The sequence below is a fragment of the Silene latifolia genome, chromosome X (genome assembly GCF_048544455.1).
Source record: "Silene latifolia isolate original U9 population chromosome X, ASM4854445v1, whole genome shotgun sequence".
NCBI classification, from domain to species: domain Eukaryota; kingdom Viridiplantae; phylum Streptophyta; class Magnoliopsida; order Caryophyllales; family Caryophyllaceae; genus Silene; species Silene latifolia.
This window is the reverse complement of record NC_133537.1, coordinates 269,268,339-269,290,619: the sequence shown is the minus strand read 5'-3', so window position 1 is coordinate 269,290,619 and position 22,281 is coordinate 269,268,339. Positions and strand designations below refer to the sequence as shown.

Here is a 22,281-nt window from a genome sequence, read left to right as displayed (position 1 = left end):
AAACCACTCAAATAACATTCACAAAATCATACAAAAAGCAAAGAATGTGACATTTATTCGTCGAGTAACTCGAAATATGTTACCTTAAGCTAGAAAAAGGCAAAATAACCCTTGAGAAAACCCTAAAAACAGTAGCTACCCATCATCCTCTACTATATAGGAGTCCCCTATATCATCCTCATAATCTTCACCTATTAAAAACAACAAAAACACCATAATAATTACTAAAACCGAAATTATGCCCAAAATCATCTTAAATCGACATAATGAAAACTGAAATTAAAACATACTAGGATGTAGATCTTGAAGAGAGGATTCCGAAAATATAAATTTTGCGAAAATCGGATTAGAAACGAAGAAGTTATGATGAAATTACGATTGTAAGTTTATTTGTTTTTTTTTTGTGGATTTCGGTCAAGAGGCAAAGGAAGCCTTAGGAAGAAATAGGAAGGAGGGGGAAGAAGGTAGGCCGTGGAAGGGGAGAAAGGAGCGGGAATTTGGCGGAATTTCATTAGTCGGTTTTGGCTCGTTTCGACGATAATTTCGACGATAATTAGAACCGTTTGTCAAATGCAAATTTCGACAATGCCAAAGTTCTTAAACACGAGATTACAAGAAGATTGAGTACTCATATGACCCATTTCCAAAATCGTTTGCCCAATTTTCACAAGAATTTCCATTTTCCCCGATATGCCCTTATTTCGAAATAAAAGGTTTTTACATGGTTTAAACTATTTTTAAACATTTCGAAACTATCAAAATAAATAATTTACTTCAAAATATAATAGAATTATATTTCATTGAATTATTATTACTTCATATACATTAATATTAAATTCAACTTGATTAATAAATTACTTTCGCAATATAATAACGGTCCGAAATTACGGGGTGTTACAGTTAAATCCGTGTTTCGGTGATAATATTTGGTTAATGACATTTAGAAGGTATTTTAAAGCCTTTTATTTCATTTCTTTACATTTTTCAAACAAACATATTAGTCACCAACACAAAGTCATCCTTGGTTCTACATACTATGCCGGATTTTAACCCGGGTACGATGACGAGTATCGACTAATAACATTCAAATGGACTTAAAATAATTAGTCCATAATCATTTTCAAAACTATTCATGTTAAGTTTGTCAAAACGAACCCGACACCGAATATTATCAAAATAATGATGATTATTCGAGTCTAGTTCTTCAAATCAACAAATGCGGTCTAAACGACCCCTTCAAGTCAAACCGGGTTCAAATACCCATTTCCAACACGTTTTATAACGTTTTCTAAAAGGTCAGAGCACGGCACATAAACCGTGGGCTAACCCGCGCCTAAGCAGGCTCTCCTTTTCTCATTTTCAAAACCAGAGGGAGGCCCCTTACACCGCTGGCTGGCTCGCGCCTCATATAGCCGTCTGGTACAGGGCCTGTTCCTTTCCAGCATTAGTCTAAGACGATCCCGACTCCGGTTAACCCGGATATAGGATGGATCAGATGACTATTTGATTATCCAAAACCATATTTGCAAAATGCCTTACTAAGACAAATGGATCATGTTATGCACCCTAAACCTAATACGGTAAATGGATGTTTAATTTCCGTCTTGCATACAAATCAACCATTAATCCAACCCGATATCTTATACTTGATACTTGGATTAAATCAACCGACTTAGAAAGCTCTCACATGGATGCACATTCATGCATTTAAACCGTTTTATCAACTTTTGCATTCAACCAACCAAGATCGATCAGTAGAGGCCGCTAAACGCGGGCGGGATTGGGTGTCTGATTAAAGGGCTTCCCAATACGTACCTTCACCTCTTATTCAGAAACTTTGGATAGTAGACGACCTTATCCAGGGCGTACGAGATTCATTCTAGAGATATGATGCTAAAGAGGGACGATTTCCTTATCTTTTGTACCTATGTCAAATGCTGCTTTGTGCTTCGAAATGACCGAGGTATAAAGTGGAATTCGAACGGGTTCCAGGCATCCCACAAATGCTTGATGGCGACTCCGAATATCTCTAATCGTTTCGAGACCCTTACCGAGACGAAACCGACCGATCTAAAACGATCCGGTCAAAAGCATCTTTACGCCGCCGAGCGTGGCTTTCAAAAGACCGCTGCATGTCCACAGATTGGCTTGGCGTGCAGGTAGCCCGTGACTACGGACCGGTAGGTGGCCCAAATCCACAGACCGAGACGTGGCCCATGTCCACTGATACGTGCATTTTGTATAGTCTTTTTAGCCTATTTCAGCACGTATTTCCATGCATTTTTATACTGTTTTTATAGTATTTTGCCCCGAATTGGCTACTTTGTTTCGTTTTGTCCATTTTGTAGAAATGAACGCGAAAGTAGTGGAATCGTACCCTTTTTCGTCCTTTTTGCATGCATTTAGAGGAGACGTGATTTTCCAGAGTGAGATACTGCGTTGGGAAGCGTCAAGGCACGGTTTACGAGGCAGTGGGGCATGGACTTGAGCTGATTTGAAGACAGAAGACTCGATCGAGCAGTTTTACCACTCGATCGAGTGGTTTTTACGTCCCCAGTTGGTCAATCGAGTAGTTTTCTACTCGATCCAGAAGTTGCGGAAAAGAGAGTTACTCGATCGACTAACTAGTCTACTCGATCGAGTAGATATTGCTGAGGTCTGCTTGATTGAGTGGTTTTAGTCCACTTGATCGAGTGGTTTCTGCTGTTATGGGCTTTAATTAGCCCGTGATTTGTTTTATTTCGCAAAACTTATCTATTTTCCAATTTAGGCACGCTTTACTAGGTCATTAGGATGGATCTTTTTTATCATTCTACACATCAAACTTTACTGCGTACTACATTCTCCTTCACTGTAACCTTGTTCTCGGGATTGTTTTGCTCGGATTTTGTGTTCTTTACGCCGGATTCGCACGATTGTAATCCCTTTCTCTTTCCTTAATAATAATCTCTCTTTTGTTTGCTTTAATTCTTCGTTTAGTCATACTTAATTTCTGCCCTAATTTACTTTTATGCATCTTATTTGTTATTTCATAATGTTTATTGTTAATTCGTTATTTGTTATTAGTTTTGATATTAATAGCAATATGAGTAGCTAAATTTAATGCATGTTGGGATTAGGGGATCTGCGGTAGGACTGTGACGATGTAGTAAATGAAATAGATGGATTAATTGTGAGATTCTATCACCATAGCAATTTAATTGTATTTATCGACTTAGTTGAGTGCACGCTTCTGAGTCATCTCTTTAATCTGGCTAAAATTAATACTAGATCGAAAGATTGGACTAAATAGCCCTGCTATGAACAGTAGACTACCCTGACGAGAATGAAAGTTAAGTTAGTGGTATTTTAGGATAGAAAGTGGACCGAAAGGACCTTTCCACATCCGTCTTGCATTGATTCATCTGAGTTGTTTACAGCTGAGTCACTGGACTACCGTAGTGAACCGAATTCCCGACATGTCCTTCTCTATCTGATAGTTTAATCCTATTTTCTCGCTTTACTACTCTTGTCTTTATTCTCTTCCTTTAAACTTTGTAGTTTAGAAATCAATTCAAACAACCCCCCCATTTGTGACCAAATAGACGGACTTCTACAGATATCTTGCCTCCCTGAGGAGATCGACCTGACTTCCTTAGCTATATAGTTAGTTTAGTTAGTTTATTTTTGATAGGTACACGACAGACATATCAAATTTTGGTGCCGTTGCCGAGGAGGCAATTTCCCTATTTGTCTTTGCTTCGTTTATTTTATCCGTCTCAGGGAATTTTTATTCCTTGAGGCAGTTCTTACTTATTTTCCTTCAGTCTTGTTTATGCCCAGGTCAAACAGGTTTGAGTTAGTTTCAGCTGATTCAGAACCAGAGAGATTGTTCAGGCATAGACTCCGTCTGCAGAGAAAATCACGAAAGGAAGACTTGAGTACTTTCGAGCCAGAGCTAGATCATTCTCTTTTCGCAGAAGACATTCCTATTTTTGCCGATCAACCAGTAAAGATGCCAAAGCTTTCTAGTCATTCGGTACCTAAAGCAACCTCGATTCCAAAGGGTTTCAATCTCCAGACTGAGGATGGGAATACATTCGACATCCGTCCTTCCTACATCAATCTGGTGGAGAGAAATCTTTATAGAGGTGTGGCAGGTGAAGACCCGAGGAAGCACATGGAGGTCTTTACAGACTACTGCTCTACTTGAAAGATCATAGATCCATATTAGACTCTCTAATAAAATAAATTTATCTCATAAATTGTTGTTTATGTGATCTATGTAACATGCATGCTAATATGAAAGCATAAAAAACAAAGTATAAGGAAAAACAATTTCCTTACATTGAATATGAGGTAAAATGGGCACAAATTAGTTCTCCTTACTAATTTGTTCTTGAGCTAAAATGATGTGGATGATCCTCCTTGAAAAACCTTCAAATAGAAAGTCTCCTCCAAGTAGCACCCAAGAACTACCCAACAATATTAATAAGTATGAACTAGTAACTTATTAATATGTGCCCTTGATAATAATACTAGTAATATTACTAACTATTCTTAGTAATAATTGTATACTAGAGAAATGTTGTAGAGAGATGGAAGAGGTTTTTGTTCACATGCAAAATGAATAATTTTTGTGTAAGTAAGGTGGAGTGAACAAATGACCAAATATATGGAGTGTAGAATTGGGAAAGGAAGTGGCGGGTGGGTTGGTGCTCTAGTGGACAATTTTTGTTTTATATTTTTATCTTACATCACATGCAAAATGTAGTATAAGACATATATTATGGTAGTATACAAAATAAGGTAAAAATGATTATGTGAGTAATCATCCATTACACTTATTTTACACGGTCCACATGACCATATACGGGTCCATGTTGGTTTTTATATTTGTCGCACAAATCCGTGTAATTTTCATTTTAAACATCGTATCATGTTTAAATGCTTCCATAATAAATTCGTCCAATTCACTCCGTAAATATAAGTGTACCACTACACATATTATTTACGTACTAATATTAATCACATTAATCAATTAGTATAATTTTAGTAAATTAACAGTTAATTAACTAAAACCCGTTTCCCAGAACTTATTATTTAATTATCGCATAATTAAATAATAACTGCCGCTCCTCGAGTTCGCAACTCGAAATCTCTCTAATAATAATCGACTAACCTCTTAGTCTATAAATCAAGGGACTAAATGAATTGTATCTCATACAATTAATTAGTTATCAATTGGGGTTCGTTCCTTTAGGTGTGACCGAAAGGGGTCAGTTGATCACCGCTGTCTCACGACAATAACGTCAAACTCTAGTCAGCCAACCGTTATCGATTTACGTTAATCAACTGACGAGGATCAAATAATTAAATATCTGATGATATTCTATTAATGAGATTTATTATGTTAACGCACTATTGTGGAGGACACTAACTCCAACAATCTCCCACTTGTCCGACACAAGGTGTGCGCTACCAATTCTCTTGTCCGTTTTAATCTCCCACTCAATGCAAGGTGTCTTTCAGGTCGCACTTGCACATGAACACATCGCGAGTGGTTTTCTCGATCGGGAGTGTGACTACCTGACCGGAAAAATCTCTCACAGACATTTCTTCGAGCGTGGCCACGCATTTGTAGTCATTAACTCCTCGAGTGGCCTTGAGATATAGTTACCCAACGTGGGTGGACAATTTCTGTATGCCCTATCTATCCTATTGCACAATACAGCTCACCATGACCTAGTAAATGCCCTTTTGGCCTCCTTTCACGGCACGACGTAGGACAAAACCAAAGTCACTCGAAACGCACTGCTCGTATAATAGTCTCCAATCAAAAGAATCGACTCATTAGAACATCTTAGAGATCCCCGCCACGACCAGGCGCCTATAATAGAAATTAGGGACTCTCTAAATGGTCACTGTCCGGCAAAGTGTCACACACTCTGCCTATGTAATCGACCAGTCATCACATATGACCTTATGGTGTTGAACAACCATCAATCGACTCACAATCTAGTCACTCCGAGACGTCACCTCATTAAGTGACTAGGGACAAGATACAATGTTCATCTTATTCACTTGAATAGTGTTCAACATTGTCTCCACAACTTATTCAGATAAACAAGGTATTAAAATTTAGTCACACTAAATAAAAATTCATAAAAGAATTAATACGAAAACAATGAATGTGATTATCATATATATAATAAAAGATACACTATCCAATTATTACATATCCATAATCTAAAGAAAATCCGGTACTCGTCTCAATCCCATAGAGACGACATGACCATCATGCTTGGCCTTTGATAAATGCTTGGTTAAAGGATCAGCAATGTTGTCATCTGTCCCAACCTTACAAATGTCAATTTCCTTCCTTTCCACATAATCTCTAATTACATGGTATTTCCTTTCAATGTGTCTAGATTTGTTACTAGACTTAGGCTCTTTGGCTTGAAAAATAGCTCCACTGTTATCACAATATAGAGTGATAGGATCTTTGGCGGAATGGACTACTCCTAGCCCCTTCATGAATTGCCTAATCCAAACAGCTTCCTTGGCAGCCTCAGACGCTGCAAGGTACTCATCCTCTGTTGTAGAATCCGCAGTAACACTTTGCTTGAAGCTCTTCCAGCAAACAGCTCCTCCATTTAGCATAAACACGTAGCCGGATTGGGATTTCATGTCATCCCTATCGGTTTGGAAACTTGCGTCCGTATAACCTCTTACACACAACTCAGTTTCTCCTCCAAACACTAAGAACGAATCCTTAATTCTTCTCAAGTACTTAAGGATGTTCTTTACGGCTATCCAGTGACTCTCACCAGGCTTGGCTTGATACCGACTTGTCATGCTCAAGGCATACGCAACGTCGGGACGAGTGCAAATCATAGCATACATGATAGACCCAACAACGGAAGCATAAGGGACGGTCTTCATGTGTTCAATTTCCTTAGGGGTAGAGGGAGACTGTGACTTGCTCAAAGTAATCCCTTGGCCCATAGGTAGAAATCCTCTCTTGGAGTCTTTCATATTGAACCGGTCAAGAACTTTGTCAATATAAGCTTCTTGACTCAATGCTAGTATCCTCTTGGACCTATCCCTATAGATCCTGATACCTAAGATTCGTTGTGCCTCTCCCAAGTCCTTCATTTGGAAGTGTTTCCCTAGCCACTCCTTAACGGAAGTGAGCGCTGGAATATCATTCCCAATGAGCAATATGTCATCCACATATAGGACAAGGAATGCAACCTTACTCCCACTAAACTTCATGTATAAACACGGTTCTTCCACACTTCTAGTGAAACCGTATTGTTTAATGACATGATCAAAGCGATGATTCCAACTCCTAGATGCTTGCTTAAGACCATAAATGGACTTCTTGAGCTTACACACCTTCTTAGGGTTAGATGTATCCACAAAACCTTCGGGTTGTATCATGTACACCTCTTCTTCTAGAATCCCATTCAAGAAGGCGGTTTTGACATCCATTTGCCATATCTCATAATCATGAAATGCGGCAACCGCTAAGATTATCCTAATGGACCTTAGCATAGCGACTGGAGCAAAGGTTTCGTCATAGTGTAAACCATGAACTTGGGTGAAACCTTTTGCCACCAATCTAGCTTTGTAAACATCCACATGTTTATCCACGCCGAGTTTAATTTTGTATATCCATTTACACTGAAGAGGTCGCACTCCCTCAGGTAAATCCACCAAGTCGCATACTTGGTTCTCATACATGGAATCCATTTCGGACCGCATGGCTTCTAGCCAAAGCGAGGAGTCGGGACTAGACGTGGCCGATTTGTAGGTAGTGGGTTCATAACTCTCAAGAAGTAACAAAACACCATCCTCTTCGATGTTACCAAGGTAGCGATCAGGTGGATTAGAAATCCTACTGGACTTTCTAGGAATAATTACCGTTTCAGAGGAAGAGGGAATGCTTTCCTCCACGTTCTCCTCTACCTCATTCTCGGTTTGTGGCTCTCGAACTTCTTCAAGTTCAAATTTTCTCCCACTCTGTCTCCTAGAAATAAATTCCTTTTCTAGGAAGACAGCATCACGAGCCACAAACACTTTGTTCTCGTGTTTATTGTAGAACTAATAGCCACGTGTTTCCCTTGGATATCCTACAAAAAGACATTTGTCAGACCTAGGTGCAAGCTTATTGTCAGACTTGATCTTAACGTACGCTTCGCAACCCCAAATACGCATGAATGACAAATGAGGGACTCTCCCTGTCCATATCTCATATGGAGTCTTATCGGCCGCTTTAGTCGGGCTTCGATTTAGTGAAAATACTGCAGACAAGAGGGCAAAACCCCAAAATGAACTAGGAAGCTCAGTTAGACTCATCATTGACCGAACCATATCAAGTAAAGTTCGGTTTCTCCTTTCGGCCACACCATTTAATTGCGGTGTGCCAGGAGGAGTCCATTGTGATACTATACCACAATCTTTTAGGTGTGAATCAAATTCAATATTTAGATACTCACCACCACGGTCGGACCGTAGAGTCTTTATCTTTTTATCCAATTGGTTCTCTACTTCCTTTTGAAACTCTTTGAACTTGTCAAAGGCTTCACTTTTGTTCTTCATTAAGTAGACATACCCATATCTACTTAAGTCATCAGTAAAAGTAATGAAGTAGAGAAAACCTCCTCTAGCGGTGATGGTTAATGGTCCACACACATCCGTGTGTATGAGAGCCAAAACCTCACTAGCTCGTGTCCCTTTTCCCGCAAAAGGTGCACGAGTCATCTTGCCTAAAAGGCAAGACTCGCATGTACCATAAGATTCGAAACCAAATGGTTTGAGCACTTTTGATGAAGCAAGTCTCTTAATGCGTCTTTCGTTTATGTGGCCTAAACGACAATGCCAAAGGTAGGATTCATTTGGATCACCCTTTTTGAGCTTTTTAGTTTCCATATGATAAACGTCATTAACATCATTTAAAACATAAATGCCTCCAATTGAAATGGCCTTGCCATAAACCACATCATTTAAAGAAAAAGTACAACACTTGTCCTTAATCATAAAACAAAAGCCTTCCGCGTCTAACGCGGAAATGGAGATGATGTTCTTAGTTAAAGTTGGTACAAAATAACACTTATTTAAATACAACTCTAAACCACTAGCTAAAGTGAGCGCATAGGTCCCTACGGCAACGGCGGCTACTCTAGCTCCATTGCCCATGCGGAGATCCACATCACCTTTTCCTAGTGCTTGCACGTCCCTTATACCCTGCAAATGGTTACAAAGGTGAGAGCCACATCCGGTATCAAGTACCCAAGTGGAAGTACAAGCATAATTAACGTCTATCACATAGAGAGAGGAAATCATACCAATAGGCGTCACACGCCCTTCCTTGAGATCCTCCAAGTATTTGGGACAACTCCTCCTATAATGCCCCTTCCCATTACAATGGAAACATTCGGCCTCGGAGAGCTTGACACTTTTTGCCTTGGGATTGCTATTCTCAACGGCCTTCCCCTTTCCCTTGTCAATTTTCTTTGACGATTTCTTGAATTGGGACTTTTCTTTTCCCTTTCCTTTCTTGACTCCAAGAGACATGTTCTTTAACTTCATGGTTAAAACATCTCCCTTTTCACTCCCACTTGCCTCCATATCCCTCTCCGCTTGGGTGAGGAGTGCATGAATTTCATGGTAACTCTTATCCATGTCATTCATATTGTAGTTTACCCTAAAGTGGGCAAACTTGGTGGGGAGTGAGTGAAGGATACGATCCACCACAAGAGTCTTAGGAATCTTACACCCTAGACGCTCTAGGATGTCAACATATTCGACCATTTTAAGGACATGGGGACCAACCTTTTGGCCCCTCTCAAGCTTAGCTTCAAAGAAGCGTGCCGCCGCATCGTATTGACGGACTTTTGGTGTTTGTGAAGACATAGTGATCATACGAGTGAATATCTCGTAAGCATTTAAAGAAATGCATGAAAGCTTGAGCTTTGGCGATATTGACCATATCAACACATTCTTGATATCATTCAACATCCTCACATAGTCATCATAGGCGGTCCGCACCGCCGATGAAGCTCTTGCACCGGGCTCAATAGGAGGAGCATCGGTCAAGTAAGTGAGCACATTGTCGGACAACGCGGCACTTTTGATGTTGGATTCCCATTCAAGAAAGTTACTACCGTCATCTTTTAAAATACATTTGTCCATTACGGACCTTAGCCATGAATCTTTGCCTAGTGAAGTAGTCGATGGAGTTGATGAAGTTGCCATTGCGAATTAAAATGCTACAACAAAAAGGAAAAATTAACATTCATTTTTTTAAAAATTACTTGTAAAAACATGTTTAGCAAGTTTTAGCATTTATATAATGACCTCCCACTAAATTATATAAATGATTCCAAGACCCAAATATTAAACAAAAATGAGCATCGCTTGGGCGAAACATCCCATAATTGCGTAAATTCGGTAAGTCACGTTGACTAATTCTACCTCTAGAACTCTTGGTCGACAAATTTCCTCAAATTCATCTACTAGCCCCGGAACACAAGACCGTCTTATATCCCGTTGAGTCCAACCAATTTTGGCGTGTGATAACCGCTTACCACCCTACTTACCCAAGGTAAAAAGAGAACACCCCGCTTGGGCGAGCGTGGCTCTAATGAACAAGAGATTCATAGGTGTTACTAATTGGTAAGGCTAATCTCAATTTTAGTTATGTGAGAGATCTTGTCAATTTAGTCATAAATTCCTTATAAGTGAATTAATTCGGTGAATGTAAATGACGTGAATTGACAACCGCGAAAATAAAATAAAATGCATGTGAGTGGCGATTTTGGCATGCGCGAAAATAAAACAAGCAAACATGCAAGCATATGAATAAATCCTAGTATGGCCTCCTAGTTAATAAAAACTAGTCTATTACATTTTGGAAACCACCTCCTTGGTCCCTTGCCTCTTCATTGTGGGATTTGGAACACCTTCCAAAAATAGACTCCGTCTCGTTGTAATCCGTCTTTTGGAAACGCCGGTAAAATAACTATTACAAATGAATTACATAGCTATTCCTATTATACATTAATTAATAAAATAAATAAAACTATTAATTAATTACAAACCGACGATACGAGATCGTATTTAATTACAAACAAATCGATATTCCCATTCATTTCGGGTAATAACGATTAAAATTAACTAGGCCATACTAGGTACAAAAAGATAAATACTTTAAATAAATGACAATCCTTCATTCAACTTAAATAAATATGCTTAAAATGCTGTAAATTATGATGCCAAAATCGCCCTACCTATCATTCATTGGTATCCATCTCGGTTTTGTGGATTTAATCGATTTTTAACATGTAAAAATCAATAATTAACTCTTAAATCTCATTTAAGTCCAAAATAATAGTCCAAACTGTTTTGAACCTCAAAATTAGTCCTCACTAATTTTATGACAAATTATTAGTTTGGTTTGGTGATAATTTGCTAATTAAATCGGAAAAATCATAATATTTAAGTAAAAATCCAAAATAATTGAAAAATTACCCAAAAAATTGAAACAAAAATTTTTAGTATTCTAGAACACTCCCAAGAACACCAAAAAGTCATAAAAATTGCCCAAAAATTTCGGATAAATTTTGTGAAGAAAAAGATCGATATTTATCGGTTTTTAACCACTAAAACCAATAAACATCAAAACAAAGTGAAAACACACATGCAAAATTACTTTTGACATTTAAATAATATACTTAAATGTACATAAATTTATCATGGGCAGAATCCAAAAATTCGAAATTATGATTAATTAATTGGACTTTTATCGACTCTTTACTCAAAAAATCAATAAACATGCAAAAATTCGAACCAACCTTCAACCTTTTGCATACAATCAGTAGAAAACATGCATGAACTACCATAAAAAACCTATGCACCGAATCAACATTTAACTAATTTTAGTCAATTTTTCACTAAAATGCGACATTTTGACTCGGTTTTCTACCAAAAATAATTAAAATTAGCAAAATTACTTGACAAATCACCAAAAAATTCCGCAAACCTTTTGAGATCAGTAGGTATGCATGTCCCAAAAATTTCGTGCCAAAACCTCTTCTAACACAATTTTTGAGTTTTTACTAATTATCTCATAATTTATAAAAATGCTTAAAATCAACATGCAAATTACAAGCCTAAGCTCTGATACCATTTGAAAGATCATAGATCCATATTAGACTCTCTAATAAAATAAATTTATCTCATAAATTGTTGTTTATGTGATCTATGTAACATGCATGCTAATATGAAAGCATAAAAAACAAAGTATAAGGAAAAACAATTTCCTTACATTGAATATGAGGTAAAATGGGCACAAATTAGTTCTCCTTACTAATTTGTTCTTGAGCTAAAATGATGTGGATGATCCTCCTTGAAAAACCTTGAAATAGAAAGTTTCCTCCAAGTAGCACCCAAGAACTACCCAACAATATTAATAAGTATGAACTAGTAACTTATTAATATGTGCCCTTGATAATAATACTAGTAATATTACTAACTATTCTTAGTAATAATTGTATACTAGAGAAATGTTGTAGAGAGATGGAAGAGGTTTTTGTTCACATGCAAAATGAATAATTTTTGTGTAAGTAAGGTGGAGTGAACAAATGACCAAATATATGGAGTGTAGAATTGGGAAAGGAAGTGGCGGGTGGGTTGGTGCTCTAGTGGACAATTTTTGTTTTATATTTTTATCTTACATCACATGCAAAATGTAGTATAAGACATATATTATGGTAGTATACAAAATAAGGTAAAAATGATTATGTGAGTAATCATCCATTACACTTATTTTACACGGTCCACATGACCATATACGGGTCCATGTTGGTTTTTATAGTTGTCGCACAAATCCGTGTAATTTTCATTTTAAACATCGTATCATGTTTAAATGCTTCCATAATAAATTCGTCCAATTCACTCCGTAAATATACGTGTACCACTACACATATTATTTACGTACTAATATTAATCACATTAATCAATTAGTACAATTTTAGTAAATTAACAGTTAATTAACTAAAACCCGTTTCCCAAAACTTATTATTTAATTATCGCATAATTAAATAATAATCGCTACCTTCTCGAGTTCGCAACTCGAAATCTCTCTAATAATAATCGACTAACCTCTTAGTCTATAAATCAAGGGACTAAATGAATTGTATCTCATACAATTAATTAGTTATCAATTGGGGTTCGTTCCTTTAGGTGTGACCGAAAGGGGTCAGTTGATCACCGTCGTCTCACGACAATAACGTCAAACTCTAGTCAGCCAACCGTTATCGATTTACGTTAATCAACTGACGAGGATCAAATAATTAAATATCTGATGATATTCTATTAATGAGATTTATTATGTTAACGCACTATTGTGGAGGACACTAACTCCAACACTACTATCCCCACCACTAAGGGGGTAGCTCAAGACAAGATTAAGGAGGTGTTATTTCCTTTCTCTTTGACCGATTCAGCCAGGGAGTGGCTGACTGACTTGGACCGCACAACTGCAGGGGTTACAGATTGGGAGTCTCTTGCTCTTACATTTTACAAGAGATATTTCCCTCCACAGCGTACCAATCTGCAGAGGGCCAAGATTACCAGTTTCAGGCAGGCTCCCGATGAGACTTTATATGAGGAGTGGTCATGATTCAAGAAGTTGGTGAGGTCTATCCCTCACCATGGTTTTGACCCATGGTTTATAGCTAATCAGTTCTACAATGGGCTGTATAACGACCACAGAGCCATACTTGATGCGGCATCTAATGGGAGATTCCAGGAAAACACCGATGATGATAAGGGATGGGCCCTTATTGAAGAGATGGCGAATCACAGTGTTGAGTATGGAAACCCGAGGGATAGTATAAGAACAGTTCATGCAGTCGATAAGCAGGTTGTGGCTCAGCTGGAAGCCATGAATGCTAGATTTGACAAGTTGGAGTTACAAGCTGCTGGGGAGCCTCAGACGGTCCATGTTCTTACTAGAGGAGAGACCGTTTCGTGTGAGATATGTGGGAGTAATTATGGCCACACTGCTGTTGGCTGTCTTGTGGAGAAGGAACAAGTCCTTGCCTTTCAACAATATAGGCAAGGAGGGGGTTCCTATTACAACAACCAAGGGGCAGTCCATCCCAATTTGAGGTGGACTAGTCAAAATGTGCTCAATCCTACCCCTCCTCCGCACCAGCAGCAGCCGTATGTTCCTCCACATAAGAATCAACAAGGCTTTCAGAAGCCTCCTTCCTTCGCTCCTCCCAATCACGGTTCATCATCTTCCGGTGGGGTGAGTGAAATAGGTGAGCTTAAGTCTATGTTGCAGTCCTTTACAAAGCAGTGGCAGCTGAGTGATCAACAGAAAGATACATCCATCAAGGCACTTGAAACTCAAGTTGCCCAACTAGCCACGAATCAATCCACAAGAAAGCAGGGTGAATTACCGACTCAAAATGAGAAAAATCCACATGAGACGGTAAATTTAATCAATTTGAGAAGCGGTCGTTCATATGAGGGACCGGAAGTGCTAAAATCATACCCAAGGAAGGCTATAACTGATGATGAACAATGTTCTGTCGAAGGAAATGAGCTGACGGCTAAGAAAGTGCTCGATCGACTGGTTTCTGGAGGTCGATCGAGCAGTTTTGATGATCAAAGTACTCGATCGAGTGGATTTTCTACTCGATCGAGTGAACAGGAAAAGCAGACTGTTCGATCGAGTGAATTTTCCACTCGATCGAGCGATATTGATGAAGATTCTACTCGATCGAATGGGCATTTTGGTCGATCGAGTAGTTTAGATGACGGGAAGCTTGATCGAGAGCCTGCTAGTGCTCGATTAAGCGAGAAATCACCTGAAAGACCTCGTTCGAGAGGTAAGAAGCGTCCAAAGGATACAGAACTTGCTCCGGGTGATACATTGGAAGAGAGAAACAAGGGACTCGAGATACCCATCACGGTTCCCTTCCCGAGGCGTCTGCAGAATACCAAAGCCAATCAACAATTCGGCAAATTTTTCGAACTTATGAGAAGCTTAGAAGTCACTGTGCCATTCACCGAGTTGCTGACAAAGGTACCCTCTTACCTTAAATTTATGAAAGAAATTTTATCGCGTACGAGGAATATTAGTGATAATGAGACAGTAGCTTTAACTGAGGTGGGGTCAGCCCTATTTAAAAATAAGTTACCTCCAAAACAGTCAGATCCGGGTAGTTTTTCAATTCCGTGTTATATCGGTACCCATTTGATTGATAACGCGTTATGCGATCTAGGCGCTAGCGTGAGTGTCTTACCGTTGTCTTTGGCTAAGAGACTTGGTTTGACAAAGCTGAGTTGCACCAACATGATTGTCCAGATGGCCGACCGTAGTATATCACGGCCACTAGGTATAATAGAAGACATACCTGTTCAGATCGGGAGGTTCTTTATTCCCGTTGACTTCGTCGTTTTAGACATCCCCGAAGATGCACACACCCCTATTATTTTAGGGAGACCATTTTTGTCTACTGCCCGTGCAGTAATAGACGTCGGGGGTAAGACGTTGACTTTCCAGGTAGGGGACGAGGAGCTGATATTCCATCAGTCTAAGTTCCGGAGGGCTCCCATGCAAGCCCAGCCTTGCAATGCCCTCTCTTCTATTGACCCTATTATTGACACTCCAGATGAAAATTTGGAGTATTGTCCTACTATTGTTACCCCTCTGCCTCAGATTGAGAGCAAAAAGGAGGAAAGTTCGTCTGTTTTCCTTGCTGCAGGTACAGATGAAAGCAATGAAGGAGCTGTCAAAGGACATTGTGCAATTAATGTCAATCAAATTGGAAGTGAGGATGCTAAAGACGGTGATAAAGGAGCAAGGATGAGGAAAGTTCGTGCATATGTGGATGTGAATTATTCCCCTCCTAGAGAATTAAATGATTCAAATTCAAGCTCATGGAAGCTGAAGATGACAATCAATGTTGTTGAGATAACGTCCTCCAGTCAGGAGCCCTCCAAGGGGCTACTGAATTGCATTGGAAAGTGAGCGGGGAAATGCCCCGTGTAACACCTTGTAAAAACAATTTTTGAATTTTCCGTTGAATTTCTTTTATTGCTTTTAATTAGGAAAATTAGCTTTTAGACAGTTTTTAGCGTAGATTTAAGACTATAGACTGTTCTCATATGTATTTGGTATTTTGGGATATTTTTGCACGTGTTTTTATGCAGGTTTGGGGAATTTTTACGCATTTCAAAGGAAGGAATGATGAAATTAAAGAGCTTATGCGAAAAAGAGCTCGATCGAGTACTTTTTGTACTCGATCGAGTGAAAAATGGTCGATCGAGTGCTGCTTTTCAGTCGATCGAGTAAAGCATATATGGGAGGTTCTCGACCGAGTAGATTTCTACTCGATCGAGTAGATGGAGCATAAAAGTGCTCGATCGGCGGTTCTAAACCACTCGATCGAGTGAATTGGGAAAGACGCAGGGAGTTTCTTCCTTAACCTCTATGTTTTTGATTCTAACTTCATTTAACCCCAATTATTTCGTCCCTCTTCCCCTAATTGCGATCAAAACTCCCCCAAATCCCCATTTTAATTGCTCTAATTACCAAATCCGTCACCTACATTCTCTTGCTTGCTAATTAATCTTTCAAAGCCCCTTATTTTCCCCTTGATTTGTGCTCGTTTACACGGTCTATTAAAGGGTTTAGGGTTCGCGGTTTTCGAACAAAGAAATCGCCATTTTCGCTTGTTATTTGAAGATTAATTGCATATTGTAGGTTCATCCCCATCAAGTAAGTGATTCCTTCATCCTCTATGCATTTTAATTTCTTTATTTTGAATTTTTATGAGGTAAATTCGGAATTAGGGTTCGAAATTCACTGTGCAGTCGATTTTTCGACTTTAACTGTCATTATTGGCCCTTACTTGTCTTGCTTGATGATCATTCCCGCTTCCTCATTGCTTTAACATGCTTCAATTCGAATTTTACGCAAAAATTTGCGATATGGGTTCGGGTCAGTCGAAATTTTCGACTGTCATTATGGTTCTTGCTGCTGTAATTTGCCTAGTAACTTCATTGTTGCTTAATTGCTGCTGTTGTTGACTGCTATTCCCCGCCTTATCGCCATTTCATGCTGTTATTCGAAATTTTTGAGGAATTTGGGAATTTTTCGGGCTGAAGTCGATTTTTTCAACTGTTTGGGGACTGTAATGCTGTCATATGCTGGATTTCTTGCTTTTCTAGCCGCTGTTATCTTATCATGTCCCCTACCCCTTTGTACACAGGATGGATTCTAGCTCACTACCTTCCACCAGCTCGTCTTCTAGTCCATCCCTGTCTGAGACGGTGGCCCCGCTGTTGCCACCGCCTCCGCTTTAGTTAGTACCGCAGCCCATGTTTTCCTAGTTTCACCGGGCCGGTATCCGTGTTTACCCTGACCTAGCTCGCTGCTAGCTCTTTATTCTACCGCCACTTCATTACGGCCACCACCACTGCTAGCACTTCTTCTAACCTTTCTTCGTCAGTGGTGGCAACTGCAGCCACTACTTCTACTCCAGTCGCCGTTTTCACACCAGTGGCAGACTCGCCAGCAGTTGCAGCTGCCTTTAGAGCGGCCCTAGTCCCTCGCACCGTCACTGAGCGGGCTTCTACTTTGGGTTCTAGGGGCCGGGGCCAAGGTCGTGGACGTTACCGTTCTACATCAGCCCCTGCTACTTCCACTTCTGCTGCTCCTTCTACCTCAGCTGCTGCTCCTTCTACTTCTGGCACGGTCACTGTTCGAGGGGACACCTCCCTCGACCCTCACCCAGACTATCCGCAGGTAATTTTTGTAAACGCTTTACATCGTAAGAAGTTTTATCACCTGCTAGGCTGAGAGTTTGTACCTTCCCGATTTTTAGAGAAATCGGCACTTGTGAGACTCGGCATTTACGAGTCGGTTTGTTATTTACTACGGGGCACGGGGATGGCCGGACTCATCACTATGAGTGGCCGTACCTTTTTGGAGCTGAGCCTTGAGTTTCTCAGCTCCTTTACCTTCTCCTCAGGGGCACACGATGCTGACCCCACTAGTTCTTCAGTGTCTTTCCGGTTGTTTAACCGGACTTTTCAGATGACTTTAGAGGAGTTTGGTAGGAGACTTGGCCTCTCCTCTACGGGAGAGACTACACCCCCTAGGAGGGTCTTTCGTCAGCTTTGGCGGACCCTGGCCCAGACCACTTTTACCGAGCGAAAGCTCCAACAGGTCCACCTTCCCCCTGTCCGTTATTTTCTTAGATTGATGGGGAGCACTATCTTCGGCCGAAAGGAGCCGAACAACATCACAAACACCGAGCTCTCCATCCTGGGCGGTTACCTGAACGTTGACTGCGAGGGTCCTTTTACCCTCAACATTGCTTACTTGACCGCCCAGTACTTTCAGGCCCAGGGGCTGAAAGAGACGGGATCTATTGCTTGCGGTGGCATAGCCACCATTCTTACCCGTTCCTTCTTCCCCGTTTGGCCTCGTGACTTGCAGTACCTCGAGGGAGAGAGGTATCTGAGTCTAGATGCCATGCTTTTTCAACATTGGCTGACCCCAGACTACCAGACATGGAAGATAAACGGCTTCCTGTCTGTAGACTATATGAGTCTGGATGCCATGCTTTCTCAGCACTGTCGCTAGGGGCACCCGACTTCCACCACTGCATGACCTTCACCTTCCACTCCGACCACCTCCCACTGCACCCGCCGCCAAGAAGCGGCGTCGAGTTGAGACTGGAGAGGGGTCCACACCTTCAGGGAGTACCCAGCCTTCCACGGCTACTCCCATCCCGACCCCTACTCCCACTATTACTCCCACTACTACTCCCACTCCTACTCCCACTCCGACTGACCAGACACAGGCACAGCCTGTCCAACCGGCTACTTTCGTACCACCTCCACCCTTTGTGGCGTCCGCGGTCATGGACCAAGGGCGCCGTGACGGTTTGTTGCTTGAGATTACAGAGCGACAGGCTCGTATGGAGAGGGACATTGCCCTGGCCTTGCACCCTATGTACGAGTACCACTTGCGGCGACACTGTCCGATCCCAGAGGGTTGGCCACACCCTTTGTTCTACCGGTACCCAGCTGAGTGGCACCAGGAGTCTACTGAGGAGGAGGAGGACGAGGACGAGGACCCTGAGGTGGCTGTGGAGAGAGCTCGAGCTGAGGAGCGGAGGAGGAGAGAGGAGGAGAGAGATCCTGAGTTCCGGGTGGAGGACGTCCGCGACAGCAACGACGACGCTGATGAGAAGCTACTGGTCTACTCACTTCCCCAGTTTTCTGGCTGGTTTGGGGAAGTTCACGTTTTGTATGTATTTATTACTCTTTTATTTTGTCTCCTTTTTATTTATTTATTGGTTGTATATTTCCGTTCCTCTGTATATATCTGCTGGTGTATGCTGGAGGACAATGAGGGCATTGTCCGTTTTGGTTTGGGGAGGGTATTGCATCCTTTTGAGTCTGCATTTGCATTTGTTTTGCATTCACGTTTATTTTTCAGCTTTGCATTGTTGTTTATTTCATTAAAAATTCAAAAATCACAAAAAAATTAGAAAATTTCAAAAAATTCAAAAAATTCAAAAATCTCACGTTTATTTTTGCATATAGGTTGAGTCGGAACGGTAGATTTCCATGATGATAATGCACTATAACTTGTCCTTTCACTTGAGCTTTGCACTTCTTTTGATAGTTATTAGCTTGTCAGACGCATAGTCTACGAGTTTCTGTTCAAATATAGCTGACTGTTTAGACTTGACCTGATATATTGGCAAACTACTTGATAAATTCTGAGTTTTAGAGCCATAACTGGTGACATTCATGACCAGTTCATTAGGAATTGAGAGTAGTACTCCTTGCATAGCATGTTCATCTTTTTTGCACTTTTATGACATTCAATTTCTTGTCAAATGCACATATTCGGGTTTGTGGTTGGTGTCACATGCAGGGAGGTGCTTGCAAATTTTCCTTTTTCCTTATATTTTTCACCCATTTAGCTCCACATAAGCCAAAACTTGCCTTTTTGACCCATTAGCTACATCCAAAATTAAGCCTGCCTAGTCAAGCTAGTTTTAGTATGTTCTTTTGTGGTATGATTTTCCGTCTGCAGTTTGGCCCGTATCTTTTGTATGGAGTTGGTGGAAATTAAGGAAGAAAGAAAGAAAAAAAAGAATTGAAGAAAAAAAAAAGAAAAAAAGACGTGAAAGAAAGAAAGAAAAAAATGATGAAAAAAGAAAAAAAAAGAAAGAGTTCACGTGAAACAGAAGAAAAAAAAAAAGTTTGAAAAAAAAGTTGATTTGTTTGTTGTGATTCACTTAGACGGTGTTAAAAAAGGGAAGTTTGTGACCTTTTGACTCCTCCATTCTTATTCTATATTTTTGAGGAGATTGTGTTTGAGTTTAGTGAGTTGTGTGCCAAATGAAGGGCACTTGTATTCTATTTTTCAGTCAGTTGAGATTCGGATGGTTTTTACGGTCCTGTTAGGAACTAGCTTGACGCTTTTACCTCCACATTACCATAACTTGTTTTACCTTTTCTTACCTGAACCTCACTATTCCCATATCATTTGTAAGCCCTCGGCTGTGACGGACATTATTGGTTGGAGTGTGTGCATTAGTACTTGAATAGTCTTTCATTTTTGTTGCATGCATGCTATGTAGGTCGCAGTTAGGTGAGTGACTGTCTTTCCTTCTCTCTTTTACATATAACATTCACCCTTTGCTTCATGAGAGAAGAGTGACCACGAGAGAGTCCGATTTTGTTGGTCTTGCAAGGTCGATAGGTTGGCTATATTTACGAATGACATAACTCGTTTGCGTATTGACTGCTTAGCTTTAACTGTTAGTTTTTGTTGCATTAAACTGGTTCAAGTAGACAAGTTAAGCTAACTCTGAGTTATCATTTCCGTTCCATTAGTTGCATTTTAGTTTACTCGAGGACGAGTAAAGGTTCGGTTTGGGGAGATTTGATACGTGCATTTTGTATAGTCTTTTTAGCCTATTTCAGCACGTATTTCCATGCATTTTTATACTGTTTTTATAGTATTTTGCACCGAATTGGCTACTTTGGTTCGTTTTGTCCATTTTGTAGAAATGAACGCGAAAGTAGTGGAATCGTACCCTTTTTCATCCTTTTTGCATGCATTTAGAGGAGATGGGATTTTCCAGAGTGAGATACTGCGTTGGGAAGCGTCAAGGCACGGTTTACGAGGCAGTCGGGCATGGACTTGAGCTGATTTGAAGACAGAAGACTCGATCGAGCAGTTTTACCACTCGATCGAGTGGTTTTTACGTCCCCAGTTGGTCGATCAAGTAGTTTTCTACTCGATCCAGAAGTTGCTGAAAAGAGAGTTACTCGATCGAGTAACTATTCTACTCGATCGAGTAGATATTGCTGAGGTTTGCTCGATCGAGTGGTTTTATTCCACTCGATCGAGTGGTTTCTGCTGTTATGGGCTTTAATTAGCCCGTGATTTGTTTTATTTCGCAAAACTTATCTATTTTCCTATTTAAGCACGCTTTACTAGGTCATTAGGATGGATCTTTTTATCTTAATCATTCTACACATCAAACTTTACTGCGTACTACATTCTCCTTCACTGTAACCTTGTTCTCGGGATTGTTTTGGTCGGATTTTGTGTTCTTTACGCCGGATTCGCACGATTGTAATCCCTTTCTCTTTCCTTAATAATAATCTCTCTTTTGTTTGCTTTAATTCTTCGTTTAGTCATACTTAATTTCTGCCCTAATTTAATTTTATGCATCTTATTTCTTATTTCATAATGTTTATTGTTAATTCGTTATTTGTTATTAGTTTTGATATTAATAGCAATATGAGTAGCTAAATTTAATGCATGTTGGGATTAGGGGATCTGCGGTAGGACTGTGACGATGTAGTAAATGAAATAGATGGATTAATTGTGAGATTCTGTCACCATAGCAATTTAATTGTATTTATCGACTTAGTTGAGTGCACCCTTCTGAGTCATCTATTTAATCTGGCTAAAATTAATCCTAGATCGAAAGATTGGACTAAATAGGCCTGCTATGAACAGTAGACTACCCTGATGAGAATGAAAGTTAAGTTAGTGGTATTTTAGGATAGAAAGTGGACCGAAAGGACCTTTCCACATCCGTCTTGCATTGATTCATCTGAGTTATTTACAGCTGAGTCACTGGACTGCCGCAGTGAACCGAATTCCCGACATGTCCTTCTCTATCTGATAGTTTAATCCTATTTTCTCGCTTTACTGCTCTTGTCTCTATTCTC

General features: G+C 40.0%; 1 protein-coding gene across 1 annotated transcript; it reads right to left on the bottom strand.

The window, feature by feature from the left end:
* Nucleotides 1-8,999: 8,999 nt before the first annotated feature.
* LOC141621802 (uncharacterized) lies at nucleotides 9,000-12,414 on the bottom strand. The gene is made up of 3 exons (XM_074438020.1): nucleotides 12,314-12,414; nucleotides 9,333-10,256; nucleotides 9,000-9,231 (listed from the first exon to the last, which is right to left on the bottom strand). The coding sequence occupies exons 2-3, from the start codon at nucleotides 10,240-10,242 to the stop codon at nucleotides 9,197-9,199; spliced, it is 945 nt and encodes a 314-aa protein (XP_074294121.1). The 5' UTR covers nucleotides 10,243-10,256; nucleotides 12,314-12,414; the 3' UTR covers nucleotides 9,000-9,196.
* Between the last annotated feature and the right edge of the window lie 9,867 nt (nucleotides 12,415-22,281).

What these genes read in the sequence shown, in the direction of transcription:
- LOC141621802 (XM_074438020.1), bottom strand. Translation starts at nt 10,242, where the DNA reads ATGGCAACTTCATCAACTCCATCGACTACTTCACTAGGCAAAGATTCA. An exon ending in AGGGCGTGTGACGCCTATTG is followed by an intron (nt 9,232 to 9,332) that starts GTATGATTTCCT and finishes AACCATTTGCAG; the next exon opens with GGTATAAGGGACGTGCAAGC.